At 43.7% G+C, this 27,791-nt stretch overlaps 2 protein-coding genes across 2 annotated transcripts; one reads left to right on the top strand and one right to left on the bottom strand.

Moving 5' to 3' along the window:
* Positions 1 to 85: 85 nt before the first annotated feature.
* On the top strand, positions 86 to 3,751 carry dnali1 (dynein, axonemal, light intermediate chain 1). The gene is made up of 7 exons (XM_063199206.1): positions 86 to 192; positions 397 to 486; positions 769 to 905; positions 1,103 to 1,272; positions 1,503 to 1,681; positions 1,869 to 2,033; positions 3,574 to 3,751. The coding sequence occupies exons 2-7, from the start codon at positions 406 to 408 to the stop codon at positions 3,607 to 3,609; spliced, it is 768 nt and encodes a 255-aa protein (XP_063055276.1). The 5' UTR covers positions 86 to 192; positions 397 to 405; the 3' UTR covers positions 3,610 to 3,751.
* gnl2 (G protein nucleolar 2) lies at positions 3,749 to 27,791 on the bottom strand. Its single transcript, XM_063199205.1, has 16 exons — positions 27,623 to 27,791; positions 27,050 to 27,134; positions 26,253 to 26,347; positions 23,652 to 23,791; positions 15,288 to 15,472; positions 14,389 to 14,455; positions 13,892 to 14,050; positions 11,928 to 12,041; positions 10,274 to 10,402; positions 8,351 to 8,455; positions 7,859 to 8,017; positions 6,842 to 6,949; positions 5,766 to 6,268; positions 5,251 to 5,333; positions 4,435 to 4,514; positions 3,749 to 4,249 (listed from the first exon to the last, which is right to left on the bottom strand). Exons 1-16 carry the CDS (start codon positions 27,684 to 27,686, stop codon positions 4,115 to 4,117), a joined length of 2,211 nt encoding a protein of 736 aa, XP_063055275.1. The 5' UTR covers positions 27,687 to 27,791; the 3' UTR covers positions 3,749 to 4,114.

Raw genomic sequence — 27,791 nt, 5'->3', positions numbered from 1 at the left:
TTAAAATCACACGCATAATTGCACATGAATGGAGAGATACCTATGCCTTGTTGCAAACAATTCCACTACATTCCATAAATGTAAATGTAAATGTAGATAGACTGTTAGTTCTATGTGAGAATGGAAAAAGTTAAATGCATTCAAGCAGACCCTGGAAGTATCAACGCGTGATACCAGAGAGGAAAGAAAAAGGTATTATTTTCTCTGTGTTGATACTTTGTTGCAAGCAGGCAAAGAACTAACTGCATTGCCATGGTAACCGTAAACAGGTGGTGAGCGTCAATGTAGGAAGCGAACTCACGCTATGTATTGATAAGTTACTAATGTCTGTACTGTAATGATATGCTATATTGATTCGAAAACTGCTTTCGTTTTAATTTCGGGTAGTTCGTTCAGTTTAACAGGATGATACCCCCAGCCGACTCTTTAGTGAAGTATGACAATCCAGTGTTGGTGAGCAAGAATACAGAAAAGAAGTCGCCAAAGGTAAACAACTTCCCCTGCGCTTCCTAAAGCTTTGGTTAGCTAGCCAAATGTTCCCCTCTCATTTCTAGGTTTTCTTGATGTTTCGTTGCATTGACGTTTATTGGTAGGCATAACAAAATGTAGCCTTTTCAAATGGTCTTGGCTTTTGCCTTGCCTTCTCCACACGCTGTCTTCTTGATATCTGCTTCTCAGTAGGCCTAGGCTATGTAGCTGCTTTACAGTTAAAGTCTTTCAAACTTGTTTTTTTATGGAGACGTGAAATCTTTTTTATTCTGATGTCAGGCTCGTCCACTGAAAGTTAGTCCCCAGCAGCAGGCCATCACAGGTCCAGTTCCTCCTCCACCTAAACCCAAGACCCCTACATCTGATGCCTCTAAGCAACAGACAGAAGAAATCCTCAATTCCATCCTTCCACCCAGGTAATTATCATGTCTTGCCTCTCTTGCACTGTGTTAAATGGTTGTAAATATCAAGAAGACACAAACTCAATTTGGTGTTTATGTGCATTCATTTTGGGACATGTCTCAAAGCTAATAGAGGTTGGTGTTGAGTATGGGGAAGAGCCAACATCATGCCTATACGGGTACTCACTCTGTGCATCTGCTGCCCCCTTCAGAGAATGGACGGAGAACAGCCAGCTGTGGGTGCAGCAGGTGGCCAGCACGCCATGCACACGCATGGATGTGGTGCATCTTCAGGAACAGTTGGATCTGAAGCTGCAGCAGAGGCAGGCCAGGGAGACTGGCATCTGCCCTGTTCGCAGAGAGCTCTACACACAGTGCTTCGGTAAGAGCAAGGATGATTTCTGGTAGCAGCATGGTTTCATCAAGCATAATTAATTGAATGATGGTATCCAAAACAACGTGTTCTAATGTGACAAAATCTCAGCAGCATGTAGAAAGTCAATGTATTGATTCCTGTTCTAGATTAGAGGCAGTACAATCACATACAACTGGCTGAGTTATAGGGGAATCTTTTCATTATTATTTTGTTTTCTCCACATCCGGTCCCTGTAGATGAACTGATCAGACAGGTCACAATAAATTGCTCAGAGAGGGGGCTGCTACTGTTGCGGGTTCGAGACGAGATCCGGATGACCATCGCAGCTTACCAGACGCTGTACGAGAGCAGTGTGGCCTTTGGCATGAGGAAAGCCCTTCAGGCCGAGCAGGGCAAGTCAGACATGGAGAAGAAAGTAAGTGGGGCTTAGAATGTACGAGGGCATGTTAAGACCATACCTTATTAGTATGATTGAATCTCAGTTGCCTTTTCTTTCTGAGGACTCATGTTAACAATAACACAGAATAGGATGTGCAGAAATGAATTTGAGGAGAATTAACTGGGCTGAAATAAACATGAATGCGATCATCCTGCACCTGTAGATCGCAGAGCTGGAGATGGAGAAGCGAGACTTAGAGCGGCAAGTGAATGAGCAGAAGGCCAAGTGTGAGGCCATCGAGAAGAGGGAGGCGGAGCGGCGACAGGTTGAGGAAAAGAAACACAACGAGGAGCTGCAGTTCCTCAAGCGCACCAACCAGCAGCTCAAGGTAGGCCTGTTGTCTGTGATGGTGCTCAAGAGCACCAAGTAGCTGCTGTCTGTGGTCCGTGATGGCTGAATGTAGTTTTCTGTTGTCTGTGATGGTGCCCAATGCCTCATCCTTTTAATGAAGTACTGAACAAAACTCGTACAGGAAGCTATATGAAGTCAATTGAAGTATTGAGTCTAAAGCACTCAACAACTCAAGTAACAGGTGGCAACTAGCAGAGTTAGGCATAGAACAGAGTTAAGGTCAGATTAGACTTCAGCAACTGCGAGCGTGAAAAGTCGCGTGGGAGTGGCCACGAACCAATTTTGTATTCATGCATCTGCGAGCTCTGCGAGGTCCGAGGTCTCGTTGCCAGCCACATTTGAAATTGCGCGATTAGGCTACTTTCACTACATTGTAAGCACTGCGGTCATTATTAAGCAATGTTGCTTTCTATCCCGGTTAGCTAGGTATTTTCACACAAATTGCAAAGGCAATGCAGTGGTATCATTATTTGACATACCCAGTCTGTTTTCACGAGCAGAAAATGCAAGCATGTAAAGACAGTTGATTCTGCCGATGTGTGTTTACATTCGGTGGAGGAACGGTAGTAAAACCGCAGGCATTGTGCCACGAGTGTTCAACTGATGCATTGTTTGTTACTTAGCTTAGCTTCGTGTATTTACACACATTTACACACAAGGCATTAATAAAGTTTTTAACAGAATACAGCTCTGCTCTCGCAAACTACGGGCATTGCGCTGCCACAAGAACAGAACAAGGAAGTAGCGAGACGACCAATCATAGTGCCTTTTTGTCTGCGTACTCCGCGTCCGTCCGACGGATAGTTAGAATTTTTTCGAGGCGCTAGACGACGGGCGCAGAGCCTCTGAGAGGGGGGCGTGGACTCGCATAGACAGAAAACGGACGGACGCAGATTCTATGCGAGCGAAGCATAAATCTAGCTTTAGGCATAGAACAGAGTTAGGCGTAGAACAGTGTTCGGAGTAAACCTCCCTCCCAAGTCCATATACAGTATCTGTAACGCTGACCTAATGGCCTGGACCTTTAGCTTAGCGGTTTTGTGCTGTGCCTCCCATATTGAACTGCAGCGTTGACTGGTAGGTAGTGGGTTCAAGCCCTGAGTGGTGAACTAGCACATGATGACCTCAGTTACACTTACAGTGACTCGCAATGTTAGAAGCCATGAGTAATGAGTAGTTCACTATAGGGTGCAAGCCACAGCATGGAGGGGTTGATATTATGATAGAGATTGTTGCCGTCTTTGCACAGATTTAAAATTAATGCACTCGTCAGCGTTAGCAGTTACACAAGCTGTTGTGCTGGTGTTCAAACTGAGTTAAGTATCTGTTTTAGTGTTGGCCTTTTTGAAAGGGCATAATACTTGGCAGAACGGCTGCTGGAGGGTCTTGCGAAACGGATACAAATACCATCTATTATCAGCAAATTAATAACCAATTGGATGACATTTGACTGCAATACAAAGAAGAGCGCAACACTTAATCTGTTATATCTGCTATTGCTTTTCTCATCTCTCCAGGCCCAGCTGGAAGGCATCATTGCTCCAAAGAAATAAACCACCTACTGCTAGATATGCTCTGCTGTGAGCATGCTCTTCAAAGGGGCCCAGCAAGACTGTTCTGCAAATGCAATTTACATGGGAATTTACACTTGAGAAGCCAAACTTTTTTTTCCAAGTAAAGCACACTAAAAGGTCAGTTGTCTGTCTCTACGCTTCTTTATTAACAGATGCATGGAGACAATACACACCAGTGTAAAAGCCACTGACAAACGTTGGTGAGCACGCAACAGAATGGTTGCATTCCATAGTTAGCATATCCTGCGTCCCATACAGAACGATAGAGATACATACTTGAAGACAGCAGCGAGGGGCAGTAGCAGGCCATCGCTTTCCCTCAGGATTTGGAGAAAATGAAGGCGATCAACATTCTTCAGTCCGCTCCATAAATAATAAATGGATCAGACTCGCACCAATACACAAACATAATGGACATCTCTCCTGCCATGCACTTGCATAAAAATGTCCATTGAATGACGCAGCAGTGGAGCGGCCCACGTATTTATCGTTTGGTCCGCTTTGCTTTGTTGTTCTCTGTGGGCATTTTTCTGTTCTTGTTCTTGTTTTTGACATTGTGCGTTTCATAGTACCGCACGCCAACCTTCTTTGTCTTCTGGGCACGGTCCATCCTTCGTTTCTGCGGAGGCAAGACAGGGAAGTGAGAGATGGCAGTACACAGAGATGAGACAAATCCCAGCGATTCAGCTTGAGAAACAACAGACACCCCTCTCGTTTAATCTCTGAGGCCATTCCTATCCCACATCCATCTGCGCTGCCGAGCCAGACAGACAGGACGTGATGGAGTGGCAGGCCTGGACGTACCTCTTTAGACGTCATCTTGCGTCTGCCCTCTGCCTCTTCATCATCCTCAGCCTTCCTCTTTCGATTCGTCTGCGTCACACCTGCGTAAAAAGACCATCGCACCGTTACCATTGCTATTATGCATCACACATCACCACAACACAATGTTCTCTGAGGCCACAGGTATCTATGCTACTGATGAAAAAAAAAGTAACAGTAACAGCAGACTTGACATCAGAAGACTTCACATCAAAAAAGGCGTTCAAGTGTAATGGTCCATCAAAGCATACCCCATAGCACATCACAGCGTATCCTGCAATGCGTGCAAAACGGTGATGTGCTGACACTTGGATCCGACATTTAAAACCATTAAAAAAAAAACACCAATCATTAAATCATAAGTCTATCAAATGCATCATTTAATTCTTGACTGAGTCAGGCTGTTCTCTCTTCTTCAAAGCTTGACCTTTGAAAAATGGTCAGGATAACAAGAAAGGAGTCATGATTTGACCAAGTGCCATTGCCTTAACAACTAGGACATTTGTGTTTGTAAAATGATTTATGTATAAGAGAATGATGGAGAAAGAGCACCTCGATTTCTCCCGGACAAAATGATTAAGCATATCGATGACATCAACAAAATAAAATATTAATACCACTGAATATTCCATTTAGCATGGTACTAAAGGCTGTTCCATGCTTTTGTACTCGTCTATTTTTGGTGAAAGCATTTTGTCAACACTTGGGCCACATATGTAAGCTTGCCTTCAACACTTGCCCTCCCTATTTAAGGCAATGTGAGGAGGCATGAGATCTGGTGCAGTCCAGTTATCATACCTTTGGTGCGTTTGCGTTTATTCGCAGCGGTCTGTTTGGCCTTCATGTCCACCAACACCTTCTCAGATAGAGATTTTGGGATCCTGTCAAAGAACACAAGAGGAACACATTACTCACAGTATCAACTTGCTGCTACCAAAGGTCTGTCTATGTGTGTGTGTGTGTGTGTGTGTGTGTGTGTGTGTGTGTGTGTGTGTGTGTGTGTGTGTGTGTGTGTGTGTGTGTGGGTGGAGTGGGGCGTGATGGGGTGTTTTGGTTTGGTTGGAGTAGGAAAATCTACACAAACTAAATTCAACTTGAGTACTTCGAGCCGTGAGCTGAAATTTAATGACAAACGTTTAGCAGCACAATGACTCTGAAGATGGGTTCATAAATGAGGCAGATAGAGAGGGGGGTGTAGAGAGAGGGAGAGAAGGGGATAGAGGAGGGGGTAGAGAAAGGGACAGAGGGGGGATAGATGGCGCGGAAGAGGATTTGGGTGGGGATGAAAATGTGTACAGGCATGGAACACTGACCGGATAGCGGAGAAGTGTTTGGACTTGGCCTTGTCCAGGAAATGCTTCAGCTTGGCAATCTTGTCGTCCAGCTCAATGTTCTCCTCGCGTGCACTCCTGCTCTTGGAGGAGCCTTCTTCCACCTCCTCCTTCTCCTCCTGCTGCTCCTCCTCCCCGTCCTCCCTCGTCTCTCCCTCCTCTCCTTCACTGCCCTCCTCCTCATCTTCCTCCTCCTCGTCGTCGCTGCCAAAGCTGTCGGGCAGGTCTGGCATCTCCACGGGCACCAGGTCCTCTTCGCTGAACTCGGGCGCCACATTGATCTTGCCGAAGTTCTGGCGAATGCTGGACAGCATCCTCTGGACGCGCTCCTGCTGGACGGCCTGCTGTTGCTGTTCCTGCTGCGCCTCCTGGCTGGTGGAGGTGGAGGCTTGGAGGCTCTGATCCTCCCCAGCCTGCGCCTCCTCCTCTCCCACTGCCTGCTCGGCCTCCTGCACACCTCGCTCCAACAGCATTGCTGCGGCGGCCTGTGGCAGAGGAGGAGATGGAGAAGCCAAGTCAATCTCAAGCAGTGAACAGTACACACTCAATACCAACTGAGGTTCAAAATTTTACACTGACACTTACACTTTTTGTTTTAATCTCAGAGACAAAGAACTAAGAATGATAAAACCATGATGGTTTTATAGGAACAAAACACATGCAGAAAACAAATAAATGGTAGGCCCATTGGCCTAGCCTCCATAAAATCTCATGTTCATTGCTTCCCAAAAGTGCATACTATTCCCCCAATAGTCTCATTATTAATATGGTACATTGTTTAACATTTTGAGGCACAGTGACAAACAATTAATCAAAACTACTACTTCTGAAAACAAACATAAAAAGAAATCCAATTCAGAAGTGCTTCCTACAATAAGCGCAAGTAAGCATTTTGTCCATAAGCTGGCAGAGGGCAGCTGGTTGGCGAGTTTTGAATGTATAATTTAGACGTTATGGCGTGTGCCCAGGCCAGGGGAGCCTCTGCCCGGGCTGGGGGAGGTGTGTGCCCACTGCAGTACTGTGTGATGCCTCCTGCTTCAACTCCAACTCCACCTCACCTCCTCATCGGTCTCCATGCCAGGGGGCTTAACGAAGAACGGAATGCGCCCGCGCTGCCAGTCGTTCAGCACCATCTTAGACACGGTGGGAAGGTCAGGCTCACCCCCCTACAAAACAAACAGCAGGGGGAGAGAGAGAGATTTAAAACATGTGTTCTTCCTTACCCAACGGAAGCCCAGCATACCGCACTATGATCTAAACCAAAAGCTGATTAATCCAAAACAACTCAATTCCACAGGAATATAGCAGACCCAAGCCAATTCACACATACATACAAACAAACAGCAAGGCTTTGGTACACCTCACGCCAGGTGAGCTGAACGTGCTGTTGTCATCCTCTCCGTGTAGCAGCGTTAAGAATGAAACATTCTTATGTTGGGTTCTGCCATAGGCAATATGTCTCTCAGTTTTTAAAAGAAGGCCTGCTGTTTCTTGAGAATTGTGGTGACATGTAGGGCCATGTGAGTGGTGTAAGCAGCATGTTTAGGCCAGGTGAGCGGTGTAAATCCAACAACATGGTCAAGTGGTAAACCTGGCTAAGATAACGCACAGGAAGTGGTAAAGCTAATAAAAGATAGCCTGCAGGTGTCATTTACTTAAAAAAAAAAAAGGATTTCAAGCTCTTCTATTTGATAATTTACCACTTCCTCCAGGTGGTATTACTTACTTTATCTTAATGGTTCATTATTACAGTGGATCTACCACATTAGGTAGATCAGTGTAACGCCATGTACCAATTTTGTACTTACATCTAGAGTTAGGGTTGGTACATGGTACATGGTATTACACTGGTATTACATGGTATTAAATATTATTACGCTGGTTATTACACTGTACCTAATGTGGTAGATCCACTGTAATAGTGAACCATTATAAATAAGTGTTACCCCTCAAGGTTAACTTAATTTGGTTTACATACAACAGTCTAAAAACATACAGGCACACACAGGTACACACACCGACAGTCATGCATAAACATTATTGTTTGTATGTGCTTGAGGAAGGCCAGGCCACACCTTCAGGAGTTTTCCCGTGCGGAGTGCCAGCTTTTCCAGGAAGTCCTCTGCGTTGGTCCAGGAGGGGATCCGATAGGTCTTCTGGATGTACTCAGCCTTGGCCCGCTCCAACACGGCACCGATGTGGTCCTCCGGGTTACGGATCTTTTCCACTTGCACCTGGTTAGGGAGGGAGAGGGCATCATTAACCGAACATATACCTAGAGGAGAATCCCCGCCTCCATTAAAATGGCCAGGATCTCAGAGGGCTGAACAAGAAAATGTAGTGTCGTCCAGTAATCGCCAATGGTAGGGTGAGCAATACCAACAGCATGTTGCGACTGGAGGGAATTCTTCTTAAATGGAGTGAGAGCTTTCAATAGGGCACACAAGAAGAGGTGACAGGGAGGGGAGAGGCTGAAGGAAGGAAAGGAAGGAAGGAAGGAAGGAAGGAAGGAAGGAAGGAAGGAAGGAAGGAAAGGGAGAGAGGAAAACATACATAAGATGTCTTACCACTCCTTTGAGCACAATGTCCGTCTCGCTGTCCTCTGAGGGGTACACCACACCTGGACAGTCGATGAGGAAGATCCGTCTCATCAGAGTGATGTACTGCCACACCTAGGGAACAGAAGACCCACAACACACAAGAATATCAACATGGGGAGCAGTGAAGGCTGAGCAGAGAAAACAAACCTGGAGCACAGACAGGCAAATGTGGACTAGATTTGACCGTAAGCACTGAAGATTGAATAGAGCAGTGATTCTCAACTGGTGGGTCGGGACCCAAAAGTGGGTCGTGGAGGGTTCCTGGGTGGGTCGCGGAGCTGTGATGCAATGCACTAAAAATGACTATGATGTTGAAGACAGAGTGAAACATGGTTAATAGGCCTTTTCCTCTCCACTACTTCATAAGACACATTGTATATCAGCATACAATGCAAATAATAATGCATATTATGAAATGCATGATAATATTTTTTATTATTATTGGAAGAATCTGAATGTATGACACACAGTTTGGGTCACAACGTATTGACCACGGCAAATTGTGGGTCACAAGACTATTCCAGTTGAGAACCACTGGAATAAAGCACACAGGCTGAGTTGTCAATTTGAGATTCAGAACGTAAAAACGGACCCACAAACTCAACCTAATCAGCACTGAAACAGCTGCTACTCACAGTGAGTACTGAGCATTCAAAACAGTTAATTCAGCTAGCTCACCAGTGTTAGAAGCTATGAAAACATGGCTGAAATTTCACTTGGTTAACCCTGTTGGACAGTCCTCAGGACATGAGCAGCAAAAGAGGGAGAACATGCTGGGGGACATCTAGTTAATGAGAAAAATGTATTTTGTCTTTTGAAATGACGAGGGACATCCAAAAATGAAACAGGGCTGTTTTCAATCCCCTTCCTCCCAAGAAACGACATAACTCAGAGCTTGTTTGAATCCACCAGGGACGGAAATAGCCGCCAAGGGGACAAGGGGAGGAGGCGACATGGGGTGATTCTGACACAAAAGCATCAAAGATGAGCTTTGTGCTTAGCAGTCTCTCATTTGTACACCAGCTGCTAAAACACATTACTTGTAAAATGATCCAACGCACAACATGGATGAATTTTTGTGAGACCTCTCAATACATTTCCTTCCACAACAAATGGAAATCTATGCAGTTACAGCATGGATATGTTTAGAGCTTGTAAAAAGATCCAATGCACATCATGATAACATGGACAATGTTAAACACGAACTGTCTTAATTAAAGACCCTTCCACAACAAATGCAAATCAGTGTTGTACAATATGTTCAGAGCTCCTCTGGCTTGCCAGCTGTTTCCTTGTTTGTCCTTGGCCCCCACCTAACACATGACTGGGCCACACATGCGGGATTGTCAGGGAAGTATGTACTAATGGTCTAGATTGGGGGTAATGGGTGTTTTTGTCTCATTTTGGAGAACCACAACGTTTGAGAACAGTCTGAGGTTTTGTAGGAAATTGGTGTCTTTGGTGCCATTTTTGAACATAACGATCTTTAATAATGGTAACAACCATATGTGTGAACTCAAAACTATCTGTAATAACCAAAAAATGCAGCGAGACCTGGCCATGTGACTGAGGCGCAATGTGAAAACAGGCTAATAAAATAAAATACTTTTCTGGTCTAGTCAAGAATAGTAACGCAGGCATGAGTGTCCCCGGTTGCTCGGAGGGGAAATCGGCATCATTAATTGCCTGGTGCAGAGCGAGCAGCCAAAGCCATTATGACCAACCACAACGAGAGGAGAAGGGGGCTTCTCTGTTAAAATGCAAGACAAATAAATAACCTCCGTCAAAAGAAGGGCCTGGGGAAGCGAGGGGGTTGTGTGAGTAATACATGTGTGTGTCTGAGAGTCTGTGTGTATGTGTGTGTTTTTTGTGTGCGTGCGAGCGTATTACCTTGGTTTCTCCTGCGAGGGGCGCTACGTTGCAGACCTTCTTGGATCTCAGTGTGTTGATGATGGAGCTCTTGCCCACGTTGGGGTAGCCAATGAAGCCCACACTGATCTGCTTCTTATCCGTGTGCAGCTGACGGGGCAGAGAAACACATATCAGTCAGCACACACACACCCCTATTGTCTCTGAGAAACAAATGACACCACCATGTGTCACCCCAGAAGACACCAAAAGGACCAGGGGGCTGTTCTTAAGGAAAGATCTGTGCATAAAGGGTGCGTGCAAAGATTTCTGCGAAAAGTGTGGGATTCATGAACTTGTACTTGAACGTAGAAATGTGCCTTAATATACGAACATCTCAGACCATGCGAGTGAGTGGAAAAATCATGAAATTGCAAATAATTTTGATCACGCAGTAAATAGCTTGATTTGTATTGCAATGGAGTGTCCACTGTCTGTATGCAAAATACAAACATTCAAGTAAACAAACATAAATTAAAAAACACAACAAATAAACGGAGAAATGTCAGGAAAAAAACAAATGCCGATGTTCTGTGTTAAATTTCTGTAATCAAAAAGTCATGTTCTGATAAAAGTGGGAAATAAATAAATTCTGTAAAAATCAGACAGCTACAAACGACTGGTACAGAGTACGGGGGGAGAAAAATAAGAAAGAGCGTGTTCCTGACGTCTGTCTTTGTGAATCATCCCAAAAGAAAAAGAAAAACAACCAAATGCCACGTCACCATCTCTCCAAACCCAACATGAAAAACAGTACAAGATCCAGCACACTAATCGAAATTTCCAGAGCAGGAGGGGAAAAAAAATTCAAGAAATAAAAATGTTTAAAGACAAAAAAGAGGTTTGCTTGACACAACACTCTTCAAAGTCATTACGGAGCAGGATTTATTGCTACTCTGTATTAGCTGAGGTATTCCGGGACTTGTTGCCGGGAGATATGACTGGGTCAATCGGTAGTATAACTTTCAACTGAATTTATTTGTGTGGGGGCCGCGCGCTCTTTATAGCGCGTCCAACTACAGGCTTACGGGCCCAGACTCCTAAAAATAGGCTCCAACCGGCCCATCCGGCCCAACACAGATGTGAGGTGGAGGGCAACCGCTGGAAGGGGAGGAAGAGGAGATGAGGATGATGATGGTGGTGGAGGTGGAGGGGGAGAGGGGGCAGAAATAAATCGGACAGGAGAGAACGACTTCACCTTTTCAACTCATATAAAGGTACGTGTGTGTGTGTGTGTGTGTGTGTGTGTGTGTGTGTGTGTGTGTGTGTGTGTGTGTGTGTGTGTGTGTGTGTGTGTGTGTGTGTGTTGTGTGCATGTTGTTCACCTTGTGTTTGCGTGCGAGACTACTGCCTTGTGCGGAATGTGTGAATGAAAAGAATGATGGGGATCCATAGAGTTGGGGTCAATAGATTTCAACAACGCCTTAACCAATCTTTAGTTTTTGAGGACCACATTACCTTCCCTATTAATATAGTGTTTCTGTAGATCATTTTGTTGTTAGTGGTATACAGAATAATGCAAAAACATTTCTCTACTTAAATGATTAAGGTTAAGGTGAGGGATCGGTTTGGCTTGACCACATACCCGTGTCGTGTGTATGTGTGTGTGTGCATGTGCGTGCGTGTGATTGCTTACCTTGCCGAACTGCCGTAGCAGCTGTATGAGTGAGCCCTTGCCAAAGGAGTTGGTGAGGCTGGCATGGAAGGCCAGGGTGGGGTAGTCATGGGACAATACGGCCACCCAGCGTTTCTACACACAAACACAAAATCACAGAATATGTATTATTTCCAAGCTAAATAACATTAAATGTATCCAGAGATGTACTGTACCCAAACAACCCGGCGAAAGTGATCTGGTAACAGGTCTAATGTGTTGGGTGTATTTGTCTCCACATGTCAGCAGTGCTGGGCTAATCTACAGCATCCCAGAGGGAGATGAGGTCAATGACAGACATCTACAGCAGAACACACACACACACACACACACACACACACACACACACACACACACACACACACACACACACACACACACACACACACACACACACACACGACAGCCTAATCCCCTGTATGTCAGCGAGAGTGATGAAGGCAGCAGAGAGTCTCTTTTGACAAATTGGTGTTGATATTATTGAGGCGTAATCACAGCTAAGAGCTCAGTACGGGTCTTGGCCCCTAATTGGCCAATAATAGCTCTCATCTGAGCACTGTCTACACACACCTCATCCATCCTGCTCTTCTGCACAGCCTGGCACACCACACACACACACACTGCCCCAAAACGCACAAGCGCACATGGCGTGCAGACATACACACACACAGCAACATCAAGTCAGACAAAGTATATCGTCCCGCTGGTTAACGGAGGAGAGCTGGCAAAGATGCCCCAGACGGAACCTTGAGGAAAGATTTCCATTTCAGCCTGCTGCATAGGCACACAAAGCAGCACACATTAGCCCAACACACACCCACACACCTCAAACAAACATGCATACGTGTCTGGCTTGCACCTCCAGGGCAAACAAACCAAAATACAACACAAAAAACATACACCTTATGTACCAGTATCTCTGGACAGTCTCGAAGACATTTGCCAGAGCACTTTCCTTTCTAAATAGGCATGTATTGTAAGGTCGCAAAAATCCACCCACTTCATTGGAGACGTGATGGTTAACCTTCTTCAAATACTATTTGGTTGTACTACCTTACCTTACGTTAGTGAAGTGAAAGTGAAGTGAAAGCCCATTGGGAAACTCCAACTCCCATTGTCATTGTGACACAGCACTCCACAGCACAAAAGTGAACACTGCACACTGCACACAACGAAATTGCATTCATGCCTCACCCGTGCAAGGGGGCAGCCCTCAGTGGCGCCCCATGGGGAGCAGTGCGGTGGGACGGTACCATGCTCAGGGTACCTCAGGCATGGAGGAGGATGGGGGAGAGCACTGGTTGATTACTCCCCCCACCAACCTGGCGGGTCGGGAGTCGAACCGGCAACCTCTGGGATGCAAGTCTGACGCCCTAACCGCTCACCCATGATTGTGTATGGGACAACTGTGTAGATCAGGTTATATTAATTTCTATTGTTTCTATTGCAATTTGATGCTCAACGCCCAGCACCTTCTAAATCTAGCTTGAGCAGAATTCACCTATGATAGGCTTCCAACTCTGCCCACTTGATTTCAGGTCACCTAAGTATTCAGTTAATAACATTAATCCTTTCCACTGATGTGCAAATTTCAAAGTCACTCTAAGTCGTCCTGGCTTTACCGATACAGTAACTCTGATCAGTTAGGTCGTTGCTGTGGAAATGGTTCAATAATTTTGGTCCGAAAGTGGAAAGGGGAAGCGTCCAGGGCAAGTTTGAAGTCTGAATGTTGTCACGAAATTAAAATTCCATCTCTCTCTTACCAACGTTACGGGACACCCTACATTACGATGTTGTTTGTGGCTGTTTGACTCGGTTTTCATTGTCTTTACCAGTTAAAACTGTAAGCATACAAGGTGCTGCCTGAACTGCTCTCAGGTCTATGTGTGGTCTCAGGTGTAACCGCGTGCCCCTTGTTGCTGGTCTCAGGTGTGAATACTGCATACCGTGACCCAGGTGGGGATGAGGTCACACTTGTTGAGGACGAAGATGAGGTGCTTCCAGGGCTTCTCCTTCTTCAGGTAGGTCTCGATGTTCTTGGAGCGCGTGCCTATCGGGTCACGGGCGTCTAGCACCTGGATGATCACATCCGAAGAGTCGAGCACCTATAGGACAGGAGAGGGAAGGGTCAAAGGTCAGCATAGGCGGGGCTCAGCGAGCTAAGGCACCATACCATTACCCTGGCAACCCGGGTTCAAATCCGACCTGAGGTCCTTTGCTGATCCTTTCCCTCTCTCTCTCCCCCACTCATTTCCTTTATCTCTCACTGTTCTGAGAGAGTATGTTTTGAACATACTATAATAAAATATCCGCTCCTCAACAACGCACGATTCTAGTTCCACATTATATTCTACAGAGCTCAAACTTTGGTGCACTCTTAAAGGTACGAATGTAGTTATCTTCATGGGGCAGACTCTGTGCTGGGCAGACTAGATTTAATTACCTTGTAGAGTTCACCCCAAATCCTCTTGGACTGGCCCTTCTTGAAGATCTCCTCACGAACTTCATTCCTGAAATATATAATGATTAGCATTCACAATCAGGAATGAATGCATAATGTTTTCCATTCACAATTGATGACAACCATCCGCATGCAATGAGCAGTTGTCTTTGTTGTAGAGCAGGTGTCTGCTGAGGCCTCGGTCTACTGTCTGGGGTCACTCATGTTCACCCCCTTATTAAATTGTATTATACCAACCGCTACAGTCATACCCAATACCACTGTTCTCTGTGACCAGGTGCCTGTCCTTGTCAATATTGTAGGTTATGGTGCATCAAACTAAAACTACGTAAAACCCCTCCTCTTGCAGTATTGTTCCTTTGTACACCATAATTTCCCTGCAAATTTTTAGTAAATTGGATCTTAAAGGGTAGCACAGTAGGCTTGACATTTTGCATTGTTAGGGAGATCAGTGGAAAGTGAGGCTGTTTTGATCATTACTAGCAAGGAAAGTCATTTAGAAGACTGCTCCAGTTGCCTTTTCACTTCTCCCGGACATCAAGCACTCCAAACATGGCTGAAAGATGGGTACATGGGTGCTTGAACATGGCAAATGGATTAGCGCATGGTGGCTAAAACATTGCTAAAGGAAGGCTGGAAAAACATAGACGAGGGGTTTCAAACCCAGGAAAGTGGAAAGCCAACTGCAGCATTCCTCTGTTTTGATCACAAAAGTCTCAAAACACCCACTGCAATTCAAAATTTCAAGAATGTAGGTATCTGCTGAGGCCTCCACCCTGTTCATATTGCGTCATACATCACATAACATGCCTACAATAAGAGGTCCTTTGTGCTAATAATACCAATGTTATATGGCATCACACTAACCCCTACAGTCGTACCTGATACCACTGTCCTCAGTGACAAGATCTGTGTCCTTGTCTGCGCTGTAGGTGTCAGCGGAGGCCTCTGCCTGTTGCACCAGGTCCTGCATGTCCCCCACGCTCAGACTCGGGCGCTTACGCTGGGCCTTGGGGCCAAAGGTCGTCTCAAATGTCTCCGTGTCCAGAATGTGCACCTTGGAGTTCTGGTGGAGGAGGTTCCAAGAGGTGGAGATTAAGATACAGCTCAATAAGAGATTGAGATATACAAATGATCAAGGGAGCTAGAATTTGAGACACAACTGAATACGAGAGGGAAAGTCTGAGACTGTATAGGATGTCTCAGGAGTTCTGGTAGAGAGCGATCAAGAGATAGAGATTCAGACACAGGACGACTACAGAGTCTCATTTGCGGGAATAAGGCTATGAGGCACGAGCAAAGGTCTCCAGGATGTGAAACTGGTAGTTTTGGTTAAGAAAGATCAACAGATAAGAGTTTGAGATACGAGTAACACACAGTAGAGTACACAGTCCCTTCAAAATACAATGCAGCATGAGACTGAGTAATTTGGCACGAACTCTTGTTAACTCTGTGGGAGATGAAACTTCACAATTTGGCATAAGAAACTTTTTAAGATTCATTGGAGTGCTGCATAGCTTTAAGAATGATCAAAACACATAACACAGCGTGAGATGAGCCACAGGAGTGTGTGTGATGAAATGAAATCCGCTTGGGCTCAGATGATGATGTGAACGGCACATACAGCATTTGTCTGCATCTTGGTCCAATCTAAGATCCCCAGGAACACATTTATTTCGCTGCCCCCAACTACTAAGCTCTAAGGATAGACCGATATATCGGTTCGATATCGGGCCGATATTTGCCTTTTTTAAGTGCATCGTATCGGCCGATACATGCGTGGTTTTGGTCGATACGCAATATTTATTATTTTATGTTATTCGGGTTTTTTTTAAATCTCCAAGACACTATTTTTTCATTAATTGATTGTTAGACATTACTTGATTGTTAGAGTGGGTGTTTAAATGTCACAAGTTCTACCTCAATTTGATAATGTTAAAGGAATAATTATTTTTAACTTGAGACCAGTAATGTTTGTCATTTTTTAACCTTTTTTTTTTAAACCCATATCGGCTCCAAATATCGGGTATCGGAAATCGGGTATCGGTCAAGGGTGATGAAAAAAAAATCGGTATTGCATTGGCCATTAAAAAACCTGTATCAGTCGACCCCTACTAAGCACACCAGCAAAGATCAACCAACACACGACATGACACATCAATGCAGCAACACAGCACCTAAAGTGCTGGTCCTTATCTACACGAGCCAAAGTATGAATGGAGAACACCTGCACCAATGACGCAGTTCTGGGGTAGCATGGTGTTAAGGGCCCAACAGATGCATTTAGCATACATCTGTCTTTGACTAACTAGTGAATATGCAACTCTCTAAAGTGCAAACACACAGGGGTTCCCAAATTGAGAGCTGAGGAACCTTGAAGGTCACAGGGGTACTGCAGCAGGGTCGCTGAGAGAGGGGACTGTTTCCATAACACCTTGAATATACTTCATGCTTTCATATACAACTATTCAATATATTGATAGTAACAACATTCACTTATTAATATCACATTTAGCAATATCAAAGGAAAAAACAAATTGATCATTAGAATACGACAGGTGGGGGTCCAAATAAAAAGGGGATTCCAGCAGAAAAAGCTTGGGAAACGGTGCACTATGGGTAAGGAACATGTATCTGCACACCACGAACAATAGAAAATCATGAACATGTGCCTGCTTCTCTCCAATGGAGCTGTGCCAGTCAAGCAGTAAAGAACACAGTAAACACTTGTTTACAGCACTCACATCTGTGAGTGAGACAAGCCAATGTTTATAGCAACTCCAACACACACCAGAACAACACACCTATTGGAGTGCCTGTAACTGGCTGTGGGGGCAGGGAGGGGGCACTACAGGCGAACATAGAATAGGAATAACACGGCAGCTACACAACAACATCTAGGCAGGTTGAGACTTTGGTGAGTGTGGAATCAAAACAACAATGATGACGATATTTGTGGTTGATGTTCGATGAAGTCAGGAAACCCATAATGCATTCCATCCATACGTGGATTGGTATGGATGGATACTCGCAACAAATAACAATCCACATTAGATTGCAGTCATGAGAGAGTCATGTGGCAACAACAACAACTAGCAGCTCAACAGCAAACTGACACCAGATTTGGTGGATCCCTTTCAGAATGCACTTTTAAAAAAAATGTCTACGGAGGAGCATTTACGCAAGCAGGGATTCTGGATGTTGTATCCTTAAACCCGGCAGACAGGACAGCAGAGCCAACAGAAGCCCAGCTACGCTGCAGCTGTCTTCCCATCAGACTAGTGAGGAGAATAAACGAGGCCTTTGTGCATCAGATGCATGAAGAGTGTAAATAGGGGCCGACCTAGAGCACTGATGAGTGAGGAGCTGCCGTCCTCTCATCTCTCTCAACCTTCAAGCTGCTGTCTTCCCCATCAGGCCTGAGTGGGATAAACAAGGACATGGCCCGCCCTTCAGATGTATGAAGTGTGTAAACGACAGAGGGGTGCATTTCACGAATAATAATGTTTGTTAGCATTGGTAAGATGTAAGTTTAAACTTAACCACTCACTCAGAGCGACCGTTTCTTGAAAATCTGAAACCAACTTCGTCCGATGCAAGCCCGATGTACACCAAGTTTGAACCTACTGGGTTTTGACACATGATGAAGTTTTTGGAAATGCCCGGAGCCTCTGGGGTCAACTCTGGTGCATTCATCGCAGACCAGTGACGAGACGTGTCTATCAGATTCAGAAACGACATCTTTGGATCCATACCCTACACTAACCAGTTCAATACCAGCAAAATCAAGCCCATGTATCTGTGCAACAGCTAATATTCAGCAAACATCCGTGACATCTTCATCAAAGTCGGGCATCCTCTGCAATAATGTCCCCAAAGTTTCTCGCTCAGTAAAAGCAATGCCCAAACGTCAGTGTACATCACTAGACTACATCTACATGTGTTTTTAACTGGATGCCTGTTGGAGTCTCTGGATTAAATACAACTGGTTTGCCAGCTTAATTGTGCTTCGGTAGGTGAGTGGTCAGCGTGTTTACTAGCATGATGGAAATTTGGTGTACTAAAAGTAGGATGCTTGTGCACTGCCTGAACCTGCCCCATAATGCTAAAAACTCATGAACAAAAGGGACATGCTTCCCAAAACAACAGGGATTGAGCTAACCATTCTAATTGTAAAATTTCCGACTGTAGTACGAACTATCACTCCCAACTTTGATATATATTTTTTTGACCTCAGGGTCATTCATTCATTAGGTCTCAAAAAAATCTGAAAAAAATTACCAAATGTGCCCATGGTACTTTTTTTTGTCAAAGTTCACAAGCCCATAGCTCAATAACTAAACCATGTAGGAAGCTCAAATTTGGCATGCTGGTACATAGATTGGAATCTTTTGTTGCAAAACTCTCAGTTTTGGTCTGTATGATCCTACATCGTCATAGCATTCCCTCAAAGATGATACAAATTGTACTGGACTTTTTGGCTGTGCTCTGTTTAGGCCTTCAGAAGACATATTTGTGCCCCAATATAGCCTCATGATTTCCCCCCTTGTAGATACAAGTAGAAACACTCATAAAAAGCTATAAATAGAAAGGAAACCCCATCAGTGTTTGACCAGAAGACCTCACAAGTCTGACAAATCATTTTGGGTGTCATTTTCAGAGCCCCAGAACACCTTGTGGGATTGTCCACAGATTTTTATTTTATTTTTTTCTTCATTCTCCATGAAGTCCTCTTTTTAAAAATGCCAATGAGACTTGTCTTATGTGATGTTTTCTTTTTTAATAAAAAGACCTAAGTGCGCGGGCTCCTGTTGATTTGACGTGGAATGACCCCTCAGCATTGGACTACCAAAGTTGCAAACATCGGAACTTGTGTAACTTACGTCTGGAATTCCTTTTAAGAATCACTTGCTTAGTTCTTTTGTAGTTCATACCAAGTAAGTTGCAAAGAAAATTAGCAACGATGACTTCGAGGAATGAATAAGGAGAGTAAACATGGGGGCACCCTGTGGGCTTACATTGCCCACAGGGACCCTGGTTCTAATCCGGCCGGGGTAATTTCCCGGCCCTGCCCCATCTCTCTCACCCGATCATTTCCTGTCTGCTCTCACACCGTCCTGTAATAATAAAGGCCGAAAAGCTAAAATAAATACTTTTTTTAAAAAAAGAAGAGAAGACTAAACATGGGAGAACTTGAGAACTGAGGAGCTGCTACAAGACTAGGGTCATCACTTCTCTCTCCACTTTCAAGAAGAGTGTGAAGACTCTTCTCAGCCGAGACTTGACAAGCTGGGCCTACTCATCTGCACTAAACCTTGCCATTAATTTGTGTTATGTTGTTCTCCTCCTGTAATTAGAATCATTTATGTTACCGTCTCACTGTCTAGTATGCTGTGTAGATGGACAGGTAGCAAAATAATTTCCCCTTTGGGGACTAATTACATCTACTCAACTCAGCTCATCCCAACTCCCCAGACACTAAAACATGTGCACAAATAAGGGCCTACCCTTCACACAACTGAAAGTCAACAAGGCTAAGCCAGAACGACGGAAAACAAAAAGGTATAGAATGTACCTTTTTTAGTATTTTCTTTCTAGAATGTAATGTGCCCATTCACAAATGTTATCTTTTCATTAGTATGCATTTACCACCACCATCAATATGTAAGCATTTATTATGACTGAGAATATTATCCTTTTCATACATGAAAAGGGAGATGTTCTCCATGTTTGCCATTTTGAAACGTATTGTACTTTGCCCAGAGTAGTAAATATTAGTTAATTACTTAGTACCTATTCATGAAAATTTGATAAGCATCATATATTTTGAAAATGCCTACAACTAAAATGATATACCCTACCTTTCAGTAAACAGAGCAGCTCTCTGCTAAGACGACTGAACGAATAAAGTGATCAGAGAAATACTCTGCACATGAAGGCTTCTTCAGCCCTACCAAAATGACTGAAGGAGTGTTAACAGGACTGAGGCAAAACTACTGAAAAGCGAAGTACATTGAGGCCAAACAAGACGACTAAGTGGGTGATGATACCAGGGCTCTAATAAGATGATGAATGAAGTGGAGTGGCACAGATACTCTAGATGCAAGGTTGCCAGATGTAGCAGATCATTTCCAGTCCAGTAAATGCTCAAAAGCCACCTAGAGGCACTACACCCCACCCAATTTGAGCTAAACACTATTGATTACTATGGCCATATACAGAAAAACCTGCCAAATATGTTTTCTTACCCGCAAATTGTAAACAGCCCAAGTAGGCAGGAAACCGCCCAATCTGGCAACACTGAGGACTGAAGACAGGGGCATAAACAGGGGCTATTAGGCCATTAGCACATTCTTGTGCTGACGGCTGCTAATCTGAACCTCTCCTCACTTACACTGATACTCTATTTGTCTCCATTTCACCGTGTGTGTGTGTGTGTGTGTGTGTGTGTGTGTGTGTGTGTGTGTGTGTGTGTGTGTGTGTGTGTGTGTGTGTGTGTGTGTGTGTGTGTGTCCATTCCAACTGATGGTGAAACATCCTACCAATCAGACAAGCATCTGTCAACAACGTGGATCAAGGGTGTGCGTGAGAGAGAGAGAGAGAGAGAGAGAGAGAGAGAGAGAGAGAGAGAGAGAGAGAGAGAGAGAGAGAGAGAGAGATAGAATGAGAATGTGTGAGTGTGTGAGTGTGTGAGTGTGTGAGTGTGTGAGTGAGTGAGTGAGTGAGTGAGTGAGTGAGTGAGTGAGTGAGTGAGTGAGTGAGTGAGTGAGAAAGAGAGAGAGAGAGGGATAAAGAGTTAAAGTGATCCCAAATAATACAAAATAATAAACAAAAAGCGTACATGCACTACTACTGATGACCAAAATACTCAAATCAAATAGTTTTTAAACCATTATTACTTAACATTCTGAAATACTGTTTTGCACGAGAGAGAGAGAGAGAGAGAGAGAGAGAGAGAGAGAGAGAGAGAGAGAGAGAGAGAGAGAGAGAGAGAGAGAGAGAGAGAGAGAGAGACCTATGGCATAGCACTATGGAGAGTTCAGCCCTGTTTTCTTCTTCTGATAAGCACCCTGGCTGTGAGGATGTCTTCTCCTTTCACCAATCAGCACTAATGAGTGTGGAGAGGAATGGGAGTACTTTATAACCCTGATGATGTTTTTGCTGCTCTTCGTGTTTTCCCAACTCGGTTGGATAAACTATTAGACGGTGTCATGAAAGGACAATTTCAACATATTTTGATACGCAGCTCGGGCGGAAAATTCAACGGAAACAGATGTGTAATAAGCGAATTTGGCTTTGAGTTGCTGACTAACTGAGTGAGTGAGTGACTGACTGAGTGGTTGGTTACCAAGTTCGCATGACATTCACATGAATCACAAAGTGTTGACGTGAACTGAAGTGAACTGAAGAACTATGACGAACGAAAAATGACTTACGGTTGATTACACATATGCAGATATTTTTTTAAAGGGACACTGTGCAGGAAATAGTCAAAAAAGGTACTGCAACTATGCTGCTCATTGAAACTGGGCTGCCTATTGCCAAATTTGATCTTTACATGAAAGTTTACTAAGTAATAAACATATATTTTCTAGTATGGTCCAAGTACAGTCATTTTTGCAGCTAAAAATGGCTATTTTTGGAAATTCAAAATGGCGGACCATGGAGAAGATCCCCCTGTTCATGTATGAAAAGTGCAATTTTTCCAGTCATAATGAATACTTAGAATTTGATGCTGGTGGCAAGTATTCATGAAAAAGGTAACATTAGTGAATGGGCAGCATGAATTCTGGAAATAAACAACTAAAAATCTCACACAGTGTCCCTTTAAAGAGATATTTTTATCTCTTTACATGCAAACGTGGCATGTGGATTCCATTTACGGGTAAAGAAAAGGCCCAAACAGATGCGTTACAAAATATTCATGTACATGTAAACAGGTTCTGAGTGGTTACATGAGTTATGAACATCGCACACTGGTGGACTTCATTTTGCTTCTTTTTATTTAGGTGAACAACGCGTTTCGCCTTACGCTTCGTCAGGTTGCAAAATTCCAAAAGAAGAAAAAAAAAAGAAAAAAGAAAAAAGAAAAAAAAGTCCACCAGTGTGCGGTGATCCTTCTTGTTTACTGTGGATTACTGATGACTGCACTTCACCAGCACCTGGAATCTGGCTGTGCATAGGAGTTTCAGATCTATGAGTTATGAACATATTCACCTCACTCATGCGACCTGAACTGATAAGGGTTGAAAAAATATGATCAAGTGCATGGGTACAAAAATGCATGAGCACCAAAACGTGAGTGAGTGAGTGAGTGAGTGGGTGGGTGAGTGGGTGATTGATGTAATTCTACAGCAGTGTTTCCCATACATTAAGGAAACTGTGGCGCACCGCCATAGTTTAAATTTGGCCGCCATAGCTTCGAAAATGTAAAAAATAAAAAAAAAATTTTTTTACTTTTTTTTTTTTTTAAACTATTTCCGTTTTCTATTAAACGATTTGAAAAACGATTTCCTTCGCATTTTCCTCCTGGAGTAAATACATCCTATAGAGAAAACCATGAGTGCTTGAAAGACAGAGGGCTCAAAAGCCTAGTCAAGTTGTTGTAGTTAACTCGTGTTTGGGAGCAATAAAAAACCTTGAGAGAAGGGACAGTTGGGATGAGTTTACTGACACTCCCCAGGCTTTGTTTTACAGTTGTATGATAATGAGTTGGGCAACAGGCCTTCATTGACACAGCAGAGGAGACATCGAGCTGCTTATAGAAATTAATGTGTAATGAATGTGTATAGACATAAATGTGTATTATGTTTGTTCAGCCCTTTTACCCTTTTACGGGAGGAATTTTGAAAAACTGGCCCTGTGACCAGCACCCCTCATGTAGAATATGTACGCCTATGTGTGTTGGGGAAAAGGTATACTCTCTTAGACCATTTTTCTCTGTGCGTTAACAATTTCACAGTGCTCCTAAATTCATATCTGTGCTCCTATTTATTTTTTTTTACGCAGCGTGAACCCCCCCCGCCCATTGCCCCCCCCAACAAAAAAATCCCCGCAGCCCCCATAGTTTCCAAAACTTCTGTGGGAAACACTGTACAGCTAGCAGTCCATCATAACTGAGACATGGGAACTCTACGTGTAGTGTTGTATGGAACTGTTACATTCTGGTGTGTGTGTGTGTGTGTGTGTGTGTGTGTGTGTGTGTGTGTGTGTGTGTGTGTGTGTGTGTGTGTGTGTGTACTGACATGTGCTTTGACGCGGTCGTGCAGTAGGGACATGGGCAGTTTGGTTTGCCGCATCACCACCCTGTAGGGATCCTTCACTACCGCACCCATCTCATCCTGAAACTTCTGCAGAGAGGACTGCTTGATCACACGTGTATTGGCTGGGGGAAAGAAAGAGAGGGAGAGGGCGAGAGATAGAGAGAGAAAGAGGTTAAAATTGAAAGTCTGTGCTAACAGTTGCGATGCGAAAAATTTAACTCTCTTGAAATAGTGTCTAGATTGTGCAAGGGTGGGATTGGAACCCGTTGCCCTCTGATCAAAAGCCCATCTCCTTAACTAGATGCGGCTACTATGCTGCCAGTGCCACTATGAGCTAGCCAGACCGATGGTATCCAGTGTCTAGAGTATGTTAATTGCTGAGACCGGTGTGACCTTAAAGCGACTGTGCCTCCACAGAGCATGTGTTCTCTTGCTCAAAAGTAGTTCAGCACCATAACACATAGCACACTACAATGCAAGGACACACATACAGTTGTGCTCATATGTTTACATACCCCAGCAGAATAAACGCTTTCTCTGCGATTTCTCACAAAATATGAAGGATTACACAAAACCTTTTTTTTCACTCATGGCTAGTGACTGGCTTAAGATATTTATTAGCAATATTCTGTGTTTACTCTTTCAAAAGCATGATCACAACCCAAACTACCCAAATGACCCTGTTCAAAAGTTTACATACCCTAGTTTCTGATGCTGAATATGGCCCTGTTTAACATCAGGGACCGCTCTAAATTGTTTGTGGTAGTTGTGGATAAGGCTCTTAATGTTCTCAGATGACAAAACAGCACATTCTTCCTGGCAGAATGGTTGTTTCCTATAATATCTTTGGGTGTCTTGCTGGAACCTCACATTTGAGGTTTCCCCTGAGTGGCTCAATGATGTTGAGATCAGGAGAGTGAGATGGTCGCTCAAAAACCTTCATTTTATTCTTTCTGAAGCTAATGAAGGGTTGATTTGGCGTTCTGTGTCGTATTGTCATGTTGGCACCGTTGGAATTTCAATTCAGAAATGCAATATGAGGAGTTTGGTTGGAATCAAGCCAATGGGCAAGGGAATCATTGCATTGCAATGATCATTGCAAGGGAAATTGTTCAGGAGGCATAGGACAACCAAAAAATAACTTCAGGTGAAATATAGGACAACATGAAAAAATGTTTTAAACTGTACAGGAAAGAGGCACTTGAGGAAAGATGGGCTGTTGGGGGTTGCTAGGAGAAAGCCATTGCTACAAAAATGCAAACATGTTATTTTGCATATGATACACCAAATAGCACAGTGAGAAGCATCAAAATGCCTGTGACAAAGTCATTTGGAAAAATGAGATCAATATGGAACTTTTTTAGGCCACTATTAACAGTACCATTTGGAGAACAGTCAATGGAGCCTATGATGAAAGTTACACCATACCCTTCTGTGAAACATGGTCATGGACCACTGATTTCATGGGGACATTTGAGTTACAAATGCATTATACTTTTGATCCATACTCGCAGAATGATGAATACATTGCCCTGTGAAAAATACTGGAGGAAACTTGAGACACATCAGCCTTGAAACTGCACATGATCCATTGTTTGGACATGCCAACATGACAATATTTCAACACAGAAAGCCAAATCAACCCGTCACTAGCTTCAGAAAGAATAAAATGACGTTTTTGAGCGACCGTCTCACTCTCCTGATCTCAACATCATTGAGCCACTCAGGGGAAACCTCAAATGTGAGGTTCCAGCAAGACACCCAAAAATATTATAGGAAACAACCATTCTGCCAGGAAGAATGTGCTGTTTTGTCATCTGAGAACATTAAGAGCCTTATCCACAACTACCACAAACAATTTAGAGCGGTCCCTGATGTTAAACAGGGCCATATTCAGCATTAGAAACTAGGGTATGTAAACTTTTGAACAGGGTCATTTGGGTAGTTTGGGTTGTGATCATGCTTTTGAAAGAGTAAACACAGAATATTGCTAATGAATATCTTAAGCTAGTCACTAGCAATGAGTGAAAAAAAAGGTTTTGTGTAATCCTTCATATTTTGTGAGAAATCGCAAAGAAAGCGTTTATTCTGCTGGGGTATGTAAACATATGAGCACAACTGTAGAATGTAGAATGGCTGTCATTTGGGCATGCTACGGACATTTGGAGACAGAGCCTTCTGTGTTGCTGCCCCCGCCCTCTGGAACAGTCTACCTCTCCACATCCACCAAGCCCCCACTCTGGCAAAGTTCAAAAAGCCCCTCAAGTCATATCTCTTCACTAAGGCCTATGGCACTTAACCCTTGCCTCCTCCCCTCTCCTCAATTTGTTAGGCCTGTCTCCTTTTGTATAGCGACACTGGGTTCCATGAAAGGCACTATAAAAACAAGTTATTATAATCATTATTATTATTATTATTACTTTGTCCAAGACTGATGTGTGACAATGGATTGGGATGGGTACCACGGCACTGCTGCTATATGAAATTCTGTTCTGTACCATGCATTAAAGGGATTTCTAAGACAACGAGACTTTGTCTAGCATCATAACCCCCTTTTACATTTACGTAATGATCTGTACTCACCGAACCATTTGATGTTGGGCTCCACGCGTGCTACTGTGCCGGGGGCCACTGTGGACTGGTACTGCAGCGGCTTTATCACTTTCCCTCTGTTGTTGCTGTGGAGACATATGGCAGGAAATGCATTACATGACTATCACAATACTTTATAGTATTTTAGCATGTATCCTTTACTATTACTGTAACGACACACGGCAGGAGATGCAGGACTACCTAAAACGTTATAATGTACTAATAACGCATATATTTCATCTAAAAGTGTAAAAACAGTGCATTCTGTGTTCAGCTTTGGTGTTTTCTATTGATTACCAACATGAGAAACAAGCTTAGCATTTCTTTTTATATTGCATTACATTTCATTGCATTGCATTTAGCAGACGCTTTTGACCAAAGTAATTTCCCTGCAGCGGTGGTGTCAAACTTGAGGCATAGGTGCCAGATGTGGCCCTCTAGATGGTTTGATACAGCCCCTGACATGAAGAGGGGAACATGTAATGTATCAAATGTGATGATGACTTGGGACTTTTTAAAAACTACAGTAATTGCACAAATACTGTAAAATGCCTACTTTAGTTTGGCATACTGCTGCAAGACTTAGATAATGCAGAGTGTAAGGGTATTTTTCACAACGTGTCCAAAATAAAGTGGTTTGTGAGTGAAATGCATCATGTGTAACAGATCACTCAACCATCCATTCATGGCACGTGACAGTTCATCCCATCACTGGTAGTCATCTGGGAGCATGCAGCAGCACAAAATATTCAAAGCATCAACCAGATAATTTTCTGGTTGCCACCTACCATCTCTGTTTCTGCCTGTACATATTCAGGCGCTTGATAGTGGCACGGTCCCTCATGTTGTTACCTCCGGACCCCTTAGGTCGGTCTAAGAAGAGACAAATCAAGGGTCATTTACTCACAACACACAAACCTTTTGTCGAACTCCCGACACCAACTGCACACATGTTTATGTATACAAGGCTGACGCGAAACGTGTCAGTGTCAATGTACTGGTATTTCAAACGGAATACGTATAAATGACACATTTTAAATGACATTTGGTTGGACTTGGATGACCCAAACAAGTGAAGCAGTTACACTGCAAAACGACTACTTGGCACTCTCCTTCTGCATAAAACACGAACACAAACGGATCTGGCGTCTTTTAACACTTCTGGTCATGGTCAGGTCGACCCCCAACTGCTCATGTATTCGCTGTGTGAGGATTATTTCGCATACGCAATTTGATATTTCGCATAACTTATTCCTTCGGTTAGCATGGCATAGCAAAAGGCATAAGAAACTAGCATTAGCTAACTGTTTACCATGCTGTTTACAATGCGACATGCCAACTAGTCGGTCCAGTATGCTTACCTGGGTTACTACTGGACGTTGATTTGTTAATCGAACTATTCCCCTTAAACTGTGGTTTCACCATTGTGGCGGTGTTGTTGTGGTGTTGTTCGCAGAAAATAAAATAAGAGTTAAAGAAAAACGTTCACGGTGGGGCTCCCACTTCTCTGTGATCCACGTGTAGTACCCA

This window comes from Engraulis encrasicolus, chromosome 5 (genome assembly GCF_034702125.1).
Source record: "Engraulis encrasicolus isolate BLACKSEA-1 chromosome 5, IST_EnEncr_1.0, whole genome shotgun sequence".
Classification (NCBI taxonomy): Eukaryota; Metazoa; Chordata; class Actinopteri; order Clupeiformes; family Engraulidae; genus Engraulis; species Engraulis encrasicolus.
The sequence above is the reverse complement of the archived record's forward strand: the minus strand, read 5'-3'. Positions and strand labels throughout refer to the sequence as shown.

What these genes read in the sequence shown, in the direction of transcription:
- dnali1 (XM_063199206.1), top strand. Translation starts at nt 406, where the DNA reads ATGATACCCCCAGCCGACTCTTTAGTGAAGTATGACAATCCAGTGTTG. An exon ending in AATTCCATCCTTCCACCCAG is followed by an intron (nt 906 to 1,102) that starts GTAATTATCATG and finishes TGCCCCCTTCAG; the next exon opens with AGAATGGACGGAGAACAGCC. An exon ending in AGTCAGACATGGAGAAGAAA is followed by an intron (nt 1,682 to 1,868) that starts GTAAGTGGGGCT and finishes CTGCACCTGTAG; the next exon opens with ATCGCAGAGCTGGAGATGGA.
- gnl2 (XM_063199205.1), bottom strand. Translation starts at nt 27,686, where the DNA reads ATGGTGAAACCACAGTTTAAGGGGAATAGTTCGATTAACAAATCAACG. An exon ending in GCATGGAGACCGATGAGGAG is followed by an intron (nt 6,269 to 6,841) that starts GTGAGGTGGAGT and finishes CCTCTGCCACAG; the next exon opens with GCCGCCGCAGCAATGCTGTT. An exon ending in TAAACGCAAACGCACCAAAG is followed by an intron (nt 4,515 to 5,250) that starts GTATGATAACTG and finishes CTTTTTACGCAG; the next exon opens with GTGTGACGCAGACGAATCGA.